This window comes from Rhamphochromis sp. 'chilingali' (genome assembly GCF_963969265.1).
Source record: "Rhamphochromis sp. 'chilingali' genome assembly, chromosome: 12".
NCBI lineage: Eukaryota > Metazoa > Chordata > Actinopteri > Cichliformes > Cichlidae > Rhamphochromis > Rhamphochromis sp. 'chilingali'.
This window is the reverse complement of record NC_137939.1, coordinates 11,657,011-11,672,429: the sequence shown is the minus strand read 5'-3', so window position 1 is coordinate 11,672,429 and position 15,419 is coordinate 11,657,011. Positions and strand designations below refer to the sequence as shown.

The window sequence follows — 15,419 nt, the reverse complement described above, 5'->3', positions numbered from 1 at the left end:
GACTGGTGCATCAAGACAGTGATAAATAAGTTTGCGATAATATGGCGATTAACTGTGAGAAATCTGAGAAAATTGTAAGTCTGTTGCTGTGTGTTGCAAATTTGTTGCCCTCAACAGTCCAGTCAGAGCCTCATAGATGTTAAACAAATTCAGGAATTCCTCTACAAACAGGTACATAGTTGATGCAGGATGGCAAATTTTTGAATATATCATGTAAAATAACAATTAACAACCACCAACAAATTATGTTTTAATTCCGGGAGGGGGGTTTGAAGAGGTCATATAGAATTATGTTTTCATCAATTATCCAATTTTTTTTCTTCCTGTAGGAGAAGAGTAATTGATGGACGGATTGATCGCTGAGTTTCTGTGTATGTCCCAGCTGAATGTACAGACTATCCATTCCAAATGGATTAGTCTCATTTCATTATCCCAGGGTTGCTAATACTTAGTGTACCTTATGCGCATTTACACCTGGGCTGCATTTGTTTTTCGTCTACCAGAATAAAACCTTCCAAACACTGGATGCATTTTAATACCTGGTGCTAAGCGGGTCATTCATTTTCCTGACCGTGATTGCAGCCAGAAAACAGCTATTTCATCATTGCGGCACCATATTTTCATTAGGCTTCTTCTTCTAGCACACAGCCTCGTGTGACTGCACTCTTATCAAAAGAAACTAGAATTATTTACCAGGAAGGGGGGGAGAAAGTGGACTAGCACAGAAGCTGTCTTGTTTGAGAGAATAAGTTGAGCACATGCTGTCTGATTAGGCATATAAATAATTTATAGTCGTTCATTTATGGACTGCGTCTCAACAAGAGGGTATTGCTCGCCAATTAACATTCCCTCTCTGCCCTCTCTCTGAGAAGATTCTGCTCGACGAGCAGCCAGCCGCCAGCGAAGAGCTGAGAGGAGAGAAAACGAAAGGGGGAAAAAAAAGAGGAGGAAGGGAGTGGGTTCATAAGTATATATGCAAATGAAAGGGTCCCGCTGTATAATAGCTTGTCACTGTCAGCTCAGATGCCAGAAAGCCAATCAGGTAGATCTGCTTGTTTATAATATGTATATGTCACCGAGATGTATGGCGAAATGTCACGCTATATATAAACAGAGGTGAAGGCAACGCTAATTATTTGTTCATAAAAGGCAGGATTGTTGATGTAGAACACGAGGGATTCACAGCACAGAAGAACATAAGGCGTTTGATGGAGCTGAAATCTAAAATACAATATTCCTACTTCAAGTCAATGTGCATAATGTTCTGCTTCAGACGTGCTGCTCATTAACCGAAACCTTTTTTATTTGCAAGAAATCCTGAAGTATCTTTCACTTTTTGTGGGCAGAAACATATCCCTGTGGCCTTAGCATGCAAGCTTTTGAAACTACACTTTCTTGAATTTTGGACTTTTTAACATCACCGCGAACCTTCTCAGCGGAGATAATAAAGTCTCCCACACACTCCTCCATGCATTATTTCGCTACCTCCTGTATGTTGCCTCACCTCTGCAGATGGCTGGGTGTCTGTGCATTTTCAATCTGTGCCAGTACAATACTTGAGAGTCGTTAGAGACGTGCATGCATGCATTTATGTGTCTGTGTGAAAGCGAATTTCAGAGGCGGCTACATTGTAAAATCGATGCAAATTAGCACTGTGCGGGCTAAAGCGAAGGCGTGTTTGTGCACGTTGGAAACCTTTGAAGAGTATATTCAGATCCAGAAATATCCAATCAGACACTAAGTAAACAATGCTTCAAAAGATCTGTTATGTCTATACTGACCGCGCTGTCTAACTGTCCTCTGTCTACACCAGTGCAAAGTACTACTGGATTTAAGCCATGTTGAAAGGACAGCTCTCAGCTCATAATGACTTATCATCACGAGTCTCCCGCTACTTTCTGCGCCTGACCAGGCCGGTGTGACTTGGCTGGTTCCCCATGACAGATGGCTGACTTGGCCTGAGACTGACATCTGTATCATCCTTTAGCTGCATCAGCCTTGCCTTTCCTGTGTAAAGGCTGTCAGAGCCAGCCACTCCTTCTCTGATTCCCTGCTCCTAGCCATCCAGTGCTGCTGCCACAATTGGCTCCATATGCCAGCCACATGGAGAAGTGTCACTCTCCGCTAACTCTGCTTGCAGCAGCCAAGAGCTCCCAGGTTGCGATCTCTCTCTCTCTTTTGCTCTCTCTCTGTCTCTCGCCCTCTCCTCTTCCCACATTTTTTTTTATGTCACTCGTCTTTTTTTGCCATGTAATTCTCTCTCATTATTTCACTGTGTGTGCCCGTCCATTGGAATAATTTCCTACATGGCCATTAAGGGAAAAATGTTGGTGCTGAAGACCTGAGTAAACAGGGCAAGGCAGTGAAGCGGGGAGGATATTACATCCTGTAATCATTGTTGTTGTGGGTGTTGATGTGCACAAGGGGCTGGCTAGAAAATCAGAGCTGGCTAATAACAACTTACTTCCCCGTGAATGAGTTCCTCTTTATTTAGACGACTGTTGGAAAAGAAAGGAGAGGGTCAGCGAGCAGTAGCCTTGAGAACATCAACATTCAGGAGAGAATCGGCGTCTTCTGGCTCCAGATGATCCCTGAGGCAGAAATTTTCATTCTCATCGTATGAACTAGGGAAATTAGTGTCCAGCTGTGGACAGGTCCTGGTTAGGGCCCCAGGCTAAGAGCTGCCTCAGCGTAGGCTGAAAAGCAGGTCATGGCAGCGTGGGATGGAGTGGGAGGAAGAGGCTAATGTGCCCAGAAGTGTTGAGTGTGGACAGGTGGATCGTTTTGGCTGCGACTCCTCTGTGGTTGGCTAAACAGCCTTAGCTGGAAGAACGGCTTGTGGACTAGAACAGATCACAGGCTTGCAATCGAGAAATGGCTCAAAGGAACATAAACGCTAGATTTTAAGACGACCCGAGTGCTGTGATCAGTGGATTTGTGAATATTAGCTGTGGGTTGTTTTCGCTTCAATCAGCGTCATAGTGTGTCCAAGTTGACACCGAACGCAGGCCGATGTGTCACACTGTGACTCACAGTGTGTGGAGCCCACCCGGTGTGGGAATGCTCTCATTCACGCTTACATCAGTGCCGGACAGTAGTACCATCATCCACTGACTCAGAAATAGAGCTGTCATAAAAACAGAATTTTCACTTTGACACAGCAGCAAATTCATTATCTGAAAATTTTTCAGCGCGACTAAAAGATTGTTTACTCGTGGAGTGATGTCAAACCGCATTTGTAACAGATTTCGCACAAGCTATTAGAGTAGGGCTGAACGATTATGGAAAATAATCTAATTGCGATTTTTTGCCCCAATATTGCGATTGCGATGCGATATGCGATTATTTTTTAAGGTCTTTGTCTTCTGTATTATTAAACAAAGACAAGCAATACATCATATAGTATGGCCAATACTATATTACATTAATTTTAAACTGTTCTTTCCTGGAAGACAGACCTCTGTTATGATGACATGAGGTGATGCATGAATTGATGACTGACATTTTTATTTAACTTCTTCAATCACAACAGTATATTTGAACATACACAATAGTTTATTTTTAGCTTACAAACATCTGAGCATAAAGTGCTGACAAGGAACCCTGGTGTAAACATTAAAATGAAAGTCAGTACAATGTGCAGATTGCAGAAATATACATAAACAAAATCAGTGGCTTTACCACACTCAGTTTTTCGACATCTGTGAACTACTAGACAGTCATTCAATTAAAAAATAATATTAAATAAATAAAACTAATAAATAAAAAATACACACATCTTACTGATCTCTGCAGTCAGTAACATTACACATAAAGTGCAAACATAATAGCAATTGTATAAACACACACACACAAACACGCCTTTAAAATTTAAAGGCGTGAAATTGGACGGTCTAGTTCTGATTAGCGTCACCGCTGTCTCGGTGGAGTTTAATAAACTCGGCCGTCTGCTTCTTGCTATCTAAAATATAACCAGACACTGGTGTAAATTCTCGACTGTCTCATACTTCTGTTTAATAAGTTTTCTGTTTGACGTTTAGTCAGCTGTGTGAAAACCAAGGAGGAACCCACCCGGGGGATTAATAAAGTTTTATTTTATCTAATCTAATAACTTTAATCTCAGCCAAACCGATTTACTCACGAACAAACAAAACACTGAAAAAAGCCCAACAATAACATTTTTAGGTTGTCTAAGTGACTTATATATTACGTTTAACCCGAGCAGCGAAACTCCGCGGTGATCTGAAAATGATGTGCCGGGAGTTGTGCCGTTCTCGGCCGCATCAGTAATCCTCGAGCTCCCGGCTAGCTGTCGAGCTGGTGAGTAGCAGACGCCTCTGAAAACGTCGAAGCACTTTTGCAAATATGGGATATCTTGATAAACCGAGCAGATATTTGATGTTTACACAACTACTTTCTCGCCTGAAAATATGTTAAAAGTTTATTTTGTGACCCAGAAAGATTAGTATGAGTAATTTTAAAACTTAGTAGCGGCCGCCATTGCTGGAAACTGGAGTTTGGCTGGGCCGCGCTATGAATTCTGGGATATGGTAGTAATTTGGACAGCCTTATAATCGCAGTATAATCGCAGCCTTTGCGGTTAGAAAATTGCACTTGATCATGTCGCGATATTATCGCAAATGCGATATATCGTTCAGCCCTAGAGTCAACAGACAAGAGTCAGATCACATACATGTCTGTTTTAGTCATCTTGTTAAATGGAGGATGATAAATGTCAATATAATCCAGAAGAAATGTGATTAAAAATGATGAACAGAAGCCTCAGAAAGCTTGAAAAGTAATTATACACTTAAGTCTGTGTAGCCTCTCAGTCATCTGGGTCATGGTAGCCTTAAAAGCTTAAAAAGAACAGAACTGGACTTCTTCAAGTTTATGGAGACGTTTCACCAGCTGCCGTTTCTTTATTCTATTAAGACTATACAATTAAACATTCAACCCAGTGGCACCCCTCTATGAAAATAATTTAATGCAAACAAGTACAACCTTTTCTGGTAGAAACTTGAAATTTAGCTGTTACCGACAAACTTTCAATTTCAATTTAGTTCAATTCAATTTTATTTATATAGTGCCAAAACACAACAACAGTCGCCTCAAGTCACCTCATCATCTGTCCTTTATATTGTAATGTACACAATAATAATACATACAGAGAAAAACCCAACAATCATATGACCTCTATGAGCAAGCACTTTGGTGACAGTAGGAAGGGAAAAAATCCCTTTTAACAGGAAGAAACCTCCGGCAGAACCAGGTTCAGGAAAGGGCGGACATCTGCTGCGACCGGTTATGGTAAAAGAAGGAAGACAGTATAAAAGATATGCTGTGGAAGAGAGCCAGAGATGAATAACGAGTATGACTGGGTGCCGAGAGGTCTATAAACACAAATGTCCATCATTCTTTATCATAGTCCTATTAGCACCGAACCTAGATGTAAATATATGAAGCCATTGCAGTGCCCAGTGTCAAAATGTGACACCAGCAGAACGCATGCCACCAATTGGCTAGTCAATTGAATCATGACAGGGCTTCACTCACGAAAATTCAAGCTGCCATTTAAGCTGGCAACGAGGGAAATGACTCCACAGAAAAATAAAACTGTGGTCCTGGAGTCTGACAAAAAGCCAGTGAAGTAGAGGTATACCATCGCCTCGACAGCCTCCATTGTAATGTTGTGTTTGTGTCGCTTAAAAATGACGTCACAGGACTTTGAGGCGCATTAGTATAACGACCAAAATACACATTAGGTGGTACTCAATTGTAATGGAAAGTGACCTAAACTGAATGGAGTCAGGCCATGTCAGGGAGATACTAGTGGAAAAGCGCTATAAGTCTGTCTAATTTTGAAAATTTGTGTGTTATCTAACACTACTTTGCAGCTATCTGTGCCTGCGCACACATACAGCAGCTGTACAGTGTATTTATGCATCGTGCTAACCAAGTTTCCATGTTAATAACTTTGCACTCAACCCTCTTTTTCAAATGTGTTGACTTTTGGATTAAAAAAAAGGAATAATTTGTGACCATAATAATAATAATGGATTTATATAGCGCTTTTCAAGGCACCCAAAGCGCTTTACAATACCACTATTCATTCACACACTGGTGGAGGCAGCTACAGTTGTAGCCACAGCTGCCCTGGGGCAGACTGACAGAAGCGAGGCTGCCATATCGCGCCATCGGCCCCTCTGGCCAACACCAGTAGGGTAAAGTGTCTTGCCCAAGGACACAACGACCAGGACAGAGAGCCCAGGGATCGAACCGGCGACCTTCCGGTTACAGATGCGATTCCCAACCCCCTGAGCCACGATCACCCTAATGATGACTTGTATAAAGCGATGATAAAAACAAAAGGAATAATTTTGAGAAAACCACGGGGTAGCTAAACTAGAGGCTTTCCAATCGGGACTAAACAAACCACTGGGTGATGTTCCGGAGCCTACATGCATCTTTTATATACAGTCTCTAATTAGTGCTTCTTTTTCCCTTTACTGTGAATCACGTCCTACACGATAATACATTTAATACATTCATTGGAAGTAGTGTTGAGTTTAGGTTGTCATCATCACACTGGTGACTTAACCATCTTGTTTTCATCTCCCATCATCATCTGTCCTTTTACCTCCAACTCTTTTTCTTGATCCCCTTTTTAGTGGAGGTTAATGCCATTAGCGGTGCACAGCTGTGTGGGGCCCTGGCCTCCTCATTGCTGAATGAGCTCCGCTCAGCTTGGAGGCTTGATGACAGGGAAATCTGCAATACTGTTGGGCGGTGCAGTGAAGTCTGACTTATGATGATTGGAGTTAATACCGTAGCAAGACAATCAGCCCACCTGCTAGCATCCCTCCGCTGTCGCCCACTGGGTAAGGAAACTGGGCTTTCGTCCATCAGCTCCGGCCACGCGGCTCGATGCACATGAAGAATTCCACACTGCCCTTTAATGTCCACCTAATAACCTAAGCAACATTTGTGGCTTTGAACACATAGTTTATAGCCGAATTAGATGCATTTATGTGAAGTGCCACTCCAGTGATTTAATGCAGCGCTGAAGGAGCACATAAATACAGTACGTAATGGGAAATGGCTGTCAATAACTCCTGATTGAGCTCTGCGATGCCATTGGCTGAAATAACTCCCCATTACTGCAGATTCTAATTGTCCATAAACATATATGCACCAAAGAATAATGAAACACAAAATGACAAATAATGCAGTAAATTATCCTCGAAATGAGACACACACAAATAGTTGAGTGGGCCAGTGGACGCAGCCAATTTAAAAAAAAAAAAAAATCCTTTCTAATTTTTAACAGACTTTCTTTTCATCAACATCATTAACATGCTTATATACAATGGACAGCAGGAAAGGGTGATCTCTGATGCCATTAGTGAATGCAGCAGCTTCACTTTTGATAGCTCCTGCTTTGAAAAACGGTCAGAATCTCACTCTAATGGGATGTTGATGTATTCATCAACAGAGATGGGGTTTTTTTTTTCTTTTTTTTCTACACAGCCTACCATACAAAACTGTTGCTGATGTGTTTAGTGTTAGAAATTTACACAAAGTTTTCCCCAAACACATCATTTGATAAACGATTCAGCTGAAGACCTCATACGTATTTCATGATCCGGGATAGTTGTGTGTGAGTGAGCTCTGGAAACTGTTTTCACCCGAGTCAGGCAGAGAGCACGGAAAATAAGCCTCTAATGCCATCAAAATAGTTTAAATGACTTTGTTTTATGCATTCACTTTGGAGTCAATTCATTTCTAACAAAACTGCATTTTCTGGCTCGACTCGGTGCTTAGTCACCTGTACCGCCTTTGACAAATTGCTTTCTGTAAGCCTGTGCAACAGCAGAAGTGTCGGCGATGCAGATTTGATGTTCGGTCCTTTAATTCTTCACATGACTGCTGCGTTTTGTTCTGCTTCAGACAAAGCGTGGTATGTAAGTCTTTACCTGCTCCTAACAAATTACATACAGTTAGAGTCTATGAGATGCGATCAGAAAGGGAAGAGATGCATAAAAATCTAAATCCTTCCTTGAAGGTGCGTGTCCTCCAGAGGTGCTGGAGGACACGCACCTAGCATTGTATCCTGATGCTCTTGGTGGTTTGTCTGGCCCATTTGATCCATTCCCTGAGATTTGTGATCATCCTTTAGAGAATTGGTTAAACACACTAACACCTCCCACTTCTTTCAAAGCACTTAGCCCATAGTGATAGTTTAACCTAGTGGTACTCAAAGTTTTTCAAGGCCAGCTACACTTCAGAAACCAAAAAAGTTCTTTCCTTACGCCTCTGCTATGATCAATTATTAATCGTTATTAAAAATAAAAAATAAGAGCATCACGAGACGCCATCGTGTCTATTTTTCACCTGGGTTTCCACACTGCATCTGCAGTGGCTCCTCGCCCCACAGTTTGAGGATGTCTGCAGAGGTGCAAAAATATTACCATTTATGCTGTGAGCCTTAACCCCGTGGCTGTGCGGCTTCAGCGTAGCGTGTATGAGAAACAAAGATGATGCAAAAAAGACAAGAAATTTAGCCTTTTTCACTTTGATGCTTGTAAGTAAATCTCAAAAGAAACAGTCTCTTTTCTTGTCTCCCTTCAATTGAGATTTCTTTTTGGCCTTTGTGGGAAAAATTGTCATTCTGAGAGGGCCACAACTATTTTCACTTAGATCAATTATATGAGCACTGGCCAGCAAGAAGACCGGGATGCAGCCTGAGCTGCTCAGACCCACGTGCAAAAACTCAGTAAACACACACACACCTTGATGTAAGCGTAACTGTCAATCAGTTATTGAACATGACAAATCTTTCACCCTCTGCATAAAGATAATTCACACACGTGTGCATATCCGCACAGATATCAACTTTTACTTCTGCCAGACCATTAAGCAAGAGAGCAGCTCCTTCAGCTCCTTAATGGAAATTGCCATTTCAAAGCCTTCAGAGAGAGATGTTAACCTTGTGCGATACTTGTGGCATTAAAAATGGATCAAAGCAGCTGAGCTTTGATGTCAATGGAAGATTTTATTTGGGTCGTGGCATTAGAGCAAAGAGCTAGGCTGACTTCTTAGTGCCCTCTGCTGGGAGAATTTGGCATTTTACTCATGATCAAAAGTCTTGTGATGTTGTCAGGTTCCCATGCTTGTATTGTAAGAGTATTTTTTAAGCTCTTGCTGCAATTCCCAGGTCTCCTACGAAAAAGACAAAGTTATAAATGAAGGTGTAAACTGAGACAAAAGAAAATTAGAAAGCAGCTGTTGCCTCTTTCTTTTCACTCAGTCCATCAATCAGGTTTTGTAATGCTATATGAGAGCTGATATGGACTCGCTGGGGTATCGTGTCTGGAAATAGACAGAAACATGGTGGGGTGCTTCTAGGTGGGTGGCGTTGCTTGTTGATGATGGATTCAGGAGAGGGTGAGGTTGGAGGGGGGTTGAACTTTTGACCCTCAGCAGGCAATTTTTTAAAAATCCAGCTCCCTCGTGTTAGAGCTTCCCCTCAAAAAGCTCGGCTTAAACCTGAGAAAGAGCAAACTGGCCAAAAATATAAAACCGACTTTGCGGGGGAAGCAAGATCACCAACCCCATGCGCGCGGTGTGTGTGTGTGTGTGTGTGTGTGAGAGAGAGTTGTGTAAGTTTGTAGACTAAAAACAGACAGAGGGAGAAAGGCAGAAGGAGCTTTTTTACTATATGTATGTGTTAGTTTCTGTCAGACAGAAGAGGGAATTGTGCGGATGCACATGCACCATCAGTGTGTATGTGCCTGTGCACCCTTGTGTAAAGCGGTGAGGTGGTGGCGGTGGGGTGAGGAGCGAACTGCAAAGATGGAGATGGAGACACAGATAGAGAGAGTGAAAAAAAACCCCATAAATAATTGATGATAGACACCGCCTTGCATCTGCCGCCTGCTGCTGTTGAGTTACTTCAAAGTAGATATTGATGCAGGGTCTTGCTAAAACACAGGATAACCACCCATCCAGTCTGAACTCATTATAGCATTTAGAAAAAACACACAGTTGTACGTTGCAGTTTAAAAGAGCAAAAATGACCTTCTGTGAAATAGAATAGCCTCAGATCATATTCATTCCTTACTTTCTTTTTAAAGAAACCCTTTCCTTGTTATCATGAAAGTCAGGGAAAAAAGATCCAAGTGGGAATCTTAATTAATTGCATATAGTTACCGTTAAATCGATGTGGAGTTTTTTCCCGGGCTTATATCTGCGCTAGCTTTGCATATTGGTGACAAGTGGGTTAGGCTGTTTGGAGAGTGTTAATACATGATTGACTTTAATGTGTTTAAGTTTTGCTCCCTCCTCCTTCCACGGGCCTATTTTCTCTCAGTTTGCCTCATTAAATCTTTGTGGAAATTCTCCAGCTCTTGTGGAAGAGACTTTCTTTTGATTACGCTATAAACAAATGGAGGAGTTGGTTGACATCTCCCAAGACTGTGGCCCTCTTTTGTTTTGCTGCTACACTGTTGCTGCCCCCCCACCTCACTCCCCCGCTTTGACAGGACTCGAGTACTACTCCCCGAAGCTTTTATTCTTGCTCATTTTCTTTTCCTTCAACCAACTAGGAGCCCTCCTCCCTTCTTGCCTTTGTTAAAGACAGCCCCTCATCTACACCCCCCCCCCCCCCCCCCCCCACATCTATCTCTCCCCCCCTCTCTCTCTTTCTCACACCATCTCTCTCGCTTACTTATTATGTGCTCATCCGTTCCGCTGACTGAGGGCTGAGAGAGGCGTGCTCAGGAAGACACTGTTTGGAAAACCAGCGACATGTCGCTGCAGTTTCATCCACAAGAAAAAAAAGAAAAGAAAGGTGGACAGAAGTGTAAGGAGTTGCTTTTCCCATGGCCAACACTCCTCCTCCCTCCCGTGTACTTCCCTCTCGCGCTGTCTGTCTGCTGACTTCTCTCATTGACTCTCTCCTGCGTGCCTCAGTTGGCTGACTGAGTGCACTGACACCGGGACCACTACCTGCTGCCTGGGGATTAAGCGCGCTATGAATACCCGGAGCCTAATTTGTTGTTTTGGCTGCCAGTGAATGTTGGATACGCACGCAGGAGAAGCTGGAGCCACAGCCTTCTGGCCAGGACTCTCGGAGCGCCTCTGGACTGAGATATCCCAGTGAAAAAGGGGACTGGATGCTTGGGCAAGCGTATAAAAGAGAGGCAGCAAACACAAGAATGAGAGACAATGCTGGACAAGTTATTTTTCTGAAAGGTAAAACAGCAGAAGCCAATTCAGCCTAATTCTTACAAGGGTCAGCGAGAGCCTTATCCTCTCATTATTTGGCTGGAATTTTTTTCACGGGCTTCTGACACAAGGAAATAATGCCCAGCAAATCCCCGCCTCGAGCGCCTCGCTTCATTCCCAACCACACGGAGGTTTTTTCTCCTTTTCTCTCTATGAGGTTTTTCATTCATAGCGTCGCTGGATTTTCTGTAGCTGCTTAGGAAGCAAACAGCTGTGGACTGACAGGTTGAGCAGGCGATCGCTCGCCTCTCTAACTTTTTCCCCTCCTCTCAGCCACTTCTTTTGACCTGCTTTTGGCCCCAGCTCTCCAGAAGGTGTAAAGGTGGGGGCAGCTGCTCTCCCCCCTCCATGCGACTCGATTGGAATAAAAGGGTATTGAACCAGCGAGGAGTGGCAGTCACGCAGGACAAGCGGGGGAGAGAAAACACAGACCATCTCCATATGGTTGAGTGAGAGGCAGCCAGCTGCCTTCTAACCATCCTCCAAATCACGCGGCGGAAGATGCAAGGTGCTCCGGTGATGATGTCAGATTTGGATGGGTTTGGTGTGCGGCGGACCGCACCGTAACCAGGCAAACAAGCTGTCCTGTGGATACAAAAAAAAGTTGTGTGCAGTTTGAAGCTGATCATCGCTGATAAGAGCACTTATGCTCCGATATTCCAGCATGCAACAGCCACAAGGAAACTTAATGAGATCTGCAGCCATCACCTCTTAGGGAAATACTTGTGATGATGTTTTCGGCGAGCGCCAGGCGTTGGCATTCGTTGTAAAGGCGTTTGACAAGAGAAGAAGAAGAAGAGGGGAGCACTCCTCCTTTGCTAATTATCAATCAGGGTCACAGCAAAGAAAAGATTCCTTCTGTGGATTTATCGTCTGTCTGCTCTGGAAGTTTTTCCCCTTTGGATATCTGACAATCCAAACGCACAGATTCCTGGTTTAGGTTGTACACCTCACAAGCGCACTAAACGCACATATTCAGCTACATTAATCACCACCCAATTAAATCCACACACGTTTGCTCTGTAAGTATAAAACACACGAGAACACACACAAGCATACTTCCACATTAGAATCCCATTAGTTTGTTTTTTGTTCCAGCGGCCACAGGAGAATGGAGGTCGTGTGGACGGGTGGGGGGCTGTAGGAGTCCCTTCAGCCTGTCCTCTTCCCCAAATGGATGTTATTACCTCTAAAAATGTGCTGCTTGGAAACCGCTGAAAGCTTCCTGCTGCAATTCTCTGACAGAAACAGTCACGGGGTCTCTGCCACGGTGCACAGCTGGAACCACAACTGAAACAGCCACCATCTATTTTTTTGTTGTTGTTGTTGTTGTTTTTTTTGTATTAAATTTCAGTTTATCTTCACCACCTGTCACCCCTAACCCACCGCCATCATTTTTTCCAACGGGTCTTTGGGCACCCCTCGCCGAGCTCCTCGTCCCGTCGTCTCCTCTACGCTGGAGGGGCGCGGGTCATTGGAGTGGAGCATGAGCGGGTGCCACTATCCCTCACCGCCGCCGCAAGAGCGGGACCGCAGGTACCAGCACAAAGTGTCGCTGGTGGTGCGCTACTTCATGATCCCCTGCAACATCTGTCTGATCCTGCTGGCCACATCGACGCTGGGCTTTGCCGTCCTCCTCTTCCTCAATAATTGTACGTTTGTTAATCTGAAGCACACAACTCAACTGTCTGCACTGTACTGCTTTCCACTGTAATGTACGGGTCACTGTTTCGCAGTAGACTTGTTGCCATAAGTGCTTTGCTACAGAATTGAGCTCGGAAGGAATGATTTACTTATTTATTTTTATTATTATTTCACATACTACCTCATTTTTGCATTAAATGTCCTTGTCAGAGGAAATGCCCCCTTCAAAATCACCTTTAACTCTCATGACAGCCTTATCTGCGCTTGAAGTAGGGACATCAAGACAGCTAAATTCACAGCCCCCCCCCCCGCCGACCCCCTTTGCTTGATTCGGTATCTGCCGGCTTCTAAGACTGCTCCTATCTCCCCTCCAAAGCCTTGGCATTTACTTTGAACTGCGCAGTGAAGTATTAAATGGCGATTAAATGTCTTTGGTGGATTTTTTTTTTTTTAAGTATCTTTTGGCCCAGAAAACTCTGACCGCCGTCATCTCCTCACAATGTAAAATTCTCTTCTTTTAATCCACTGAAATAAAAGCAGCTCATTAAAAGCCCAAAGCATACAACTTGTAGGGCTGATCTGATGCTCAGCCAAGCCCATGACAGATAGGGGCTGCTTTTCAGATCCAATAGAAGCAGGCGCATGACCGAAATAGACGTTCACCTGCCACCTTTTTTTTTTTTTTTTTTTTTTTGCACCATCGGTAACACACGGGCAGGTTTTCCCCGCTTCAGTTTGTTAACGCAGCCTTATTCATTCTGCTCGCTCTCTCAGAGACTTGCACACTTCTATTTGCGAGTGCCCCGCCTGCGTAAATCGTGCTAAAGGTGAAATTTATTCAACTTTTCAAAGTGGGCCAATATTTATGCATGACTTGCTCCTCATAATCACCTGCAAATTATAATAAGTAAGCAAACGCGTTCAAGAAGTGCAACTGTAATAGTAATTTTAATACCGCCAAATGCGATTTAAAGTGCTATTTGAGAAACATTTTGAGGAGAAAGGCTTTTTTAATTCTCTCTGGCCTACGGTTGTGATTCCACCTGTTTCTGCTGGATTTCTCTTCTCTCTGTTATCAGGCTGGCGAATGTTCTCACATATACAAAGCAAAGACCTCGGTTGAGGATGCTTCTCCTGGCATTTGTCAAAGATTGTCTTCCTGTCATCTTTGCTGCTCGGTCCTCCTCCAACTCACGGGTGTCAGTTACCAGGATGGGGATGGCTCATTTCTAACCTCGTCGTGTTCCCAAATCAATTCAAGCCAGACAGATTCTATTAGATTTAATACAAACTCAGTTAAAGCAAGCCAATCTTCACCTCTCAGATGACCGAGTGAAAAGAAATGTGCACTGGAGAAATTGATGCGCTGAAAGAGTCTCTATTATGCTGCCGAGAGCCCTTGCCATGTGGCCACAAGGACAGCTGGATGGGATTGTGATAGTGCTGGTAGTAGCGACGTGTGTGTGTATGTGTGTGTGTGATTGAAGGAAGGGTGTGTAACCTCAGATTCACAATTTCTGTTGTCGCCATATGGGGTGAAGCATGTTCGCACATACGCACACAGTTTGTAGCCCCCGCCCCTCCCAAATGCTTTTTTTCCCCCCTGCCAACGCGGACACACACTCACTTCATCATTCGGTATGACTATACATCAGCCAAAGCAAAGGGGAAGGTGACACACATGCAAAGATGTAGACACACACCTCTTCTGCACATGGCTAAATGTCACAGTCAGACACGTATTGATTTGCTGAAGATACAGGTTGAATGATGGCCGTGTTGTGACATTCACACAGGCACGGGAACTCACGCAGGCTTTGCGAGGCGCGAAGGGAGATGAAGATGGCTGATATGTTTATGGAGAGACCTTATCTTGTGCTTTCGCTATGGAAATGTGAAGAAATCGTTTAGCTTTCCCCCAGCATCTCAGCTGGCTTTGTGCTACACCTTCTCTGTCGTCTTCTCTTATTCTCCGTGTGCGGTAATGCGCTTTTATTGGCGTGCGTTTGTTTCTTCTCGTTTAGACGTGCATTCAAATGCAAGACAGGAAGCAGAGTCTGCGTCTGTGCACCTTTACAGCTCTTAGCACAACTTCTTCTTCTGTATCATCCTCGTGCCAATTTCTGCTCCCCCCCGTTTCATGTGTTTTCTTGAAATCCCCTCAGATAGAAATCAGCTACTGTCATGACTCACTAGGAAACAGCTTCACCAGACACTTCATTATTCACCTCTAGCACCAACCTCGCCTCTCCTCTTCGCTCTCCTCATTTTTTTCTCTTGCTCGCTCGCTGGCACACACACACACACACACACACACTTTCGCATTCTCCCCTGAAGCCCCGGCTGTTGACAAGCAATTTTAAGTGAGCCTAAATTTAAAACTCAGCTGTGTCTCGGGATGCCGACGTGGATCGCAGAAGTCCTGAGAAAAGGCTTCGGCGGATCGGTTGACATGGGCCCCGGAAAAATGTGTTAGCAGGGTAATT

The 15,419-nt window shown here is 43.8% G+C and overlaps 1 protein-coding gene across 2 annotated transcripts in view; it reads left to right on the top strand.

Annotated features, from left to right (window-relative positions):
- The window catches only part of agrn (agrin), a 283,985-nt gene that overhangs the window by 102,926 nt on the left and 165,640 nt on the right, over positions 1-15,419 (top strand). The window contains exon 1 of one of the 2 annotated variants that reach the window (XM_080900081.1): positions 10,773-12,941. The exons of the other annotated variant lie outside the window; for it this stretch is intronic. Coding sequence (XP_080756207.1) covers positions 12,776-12,941 — 166 coding nt within the window. The 5' untranslated portion in view covers positions 10,773-12,775. Of the gene's footprint in view, positions 1-10,772; positions 12,942-15,419 lie in introns of those variants that run through there. 2 annotated transcript variants of the gene reach the window in all.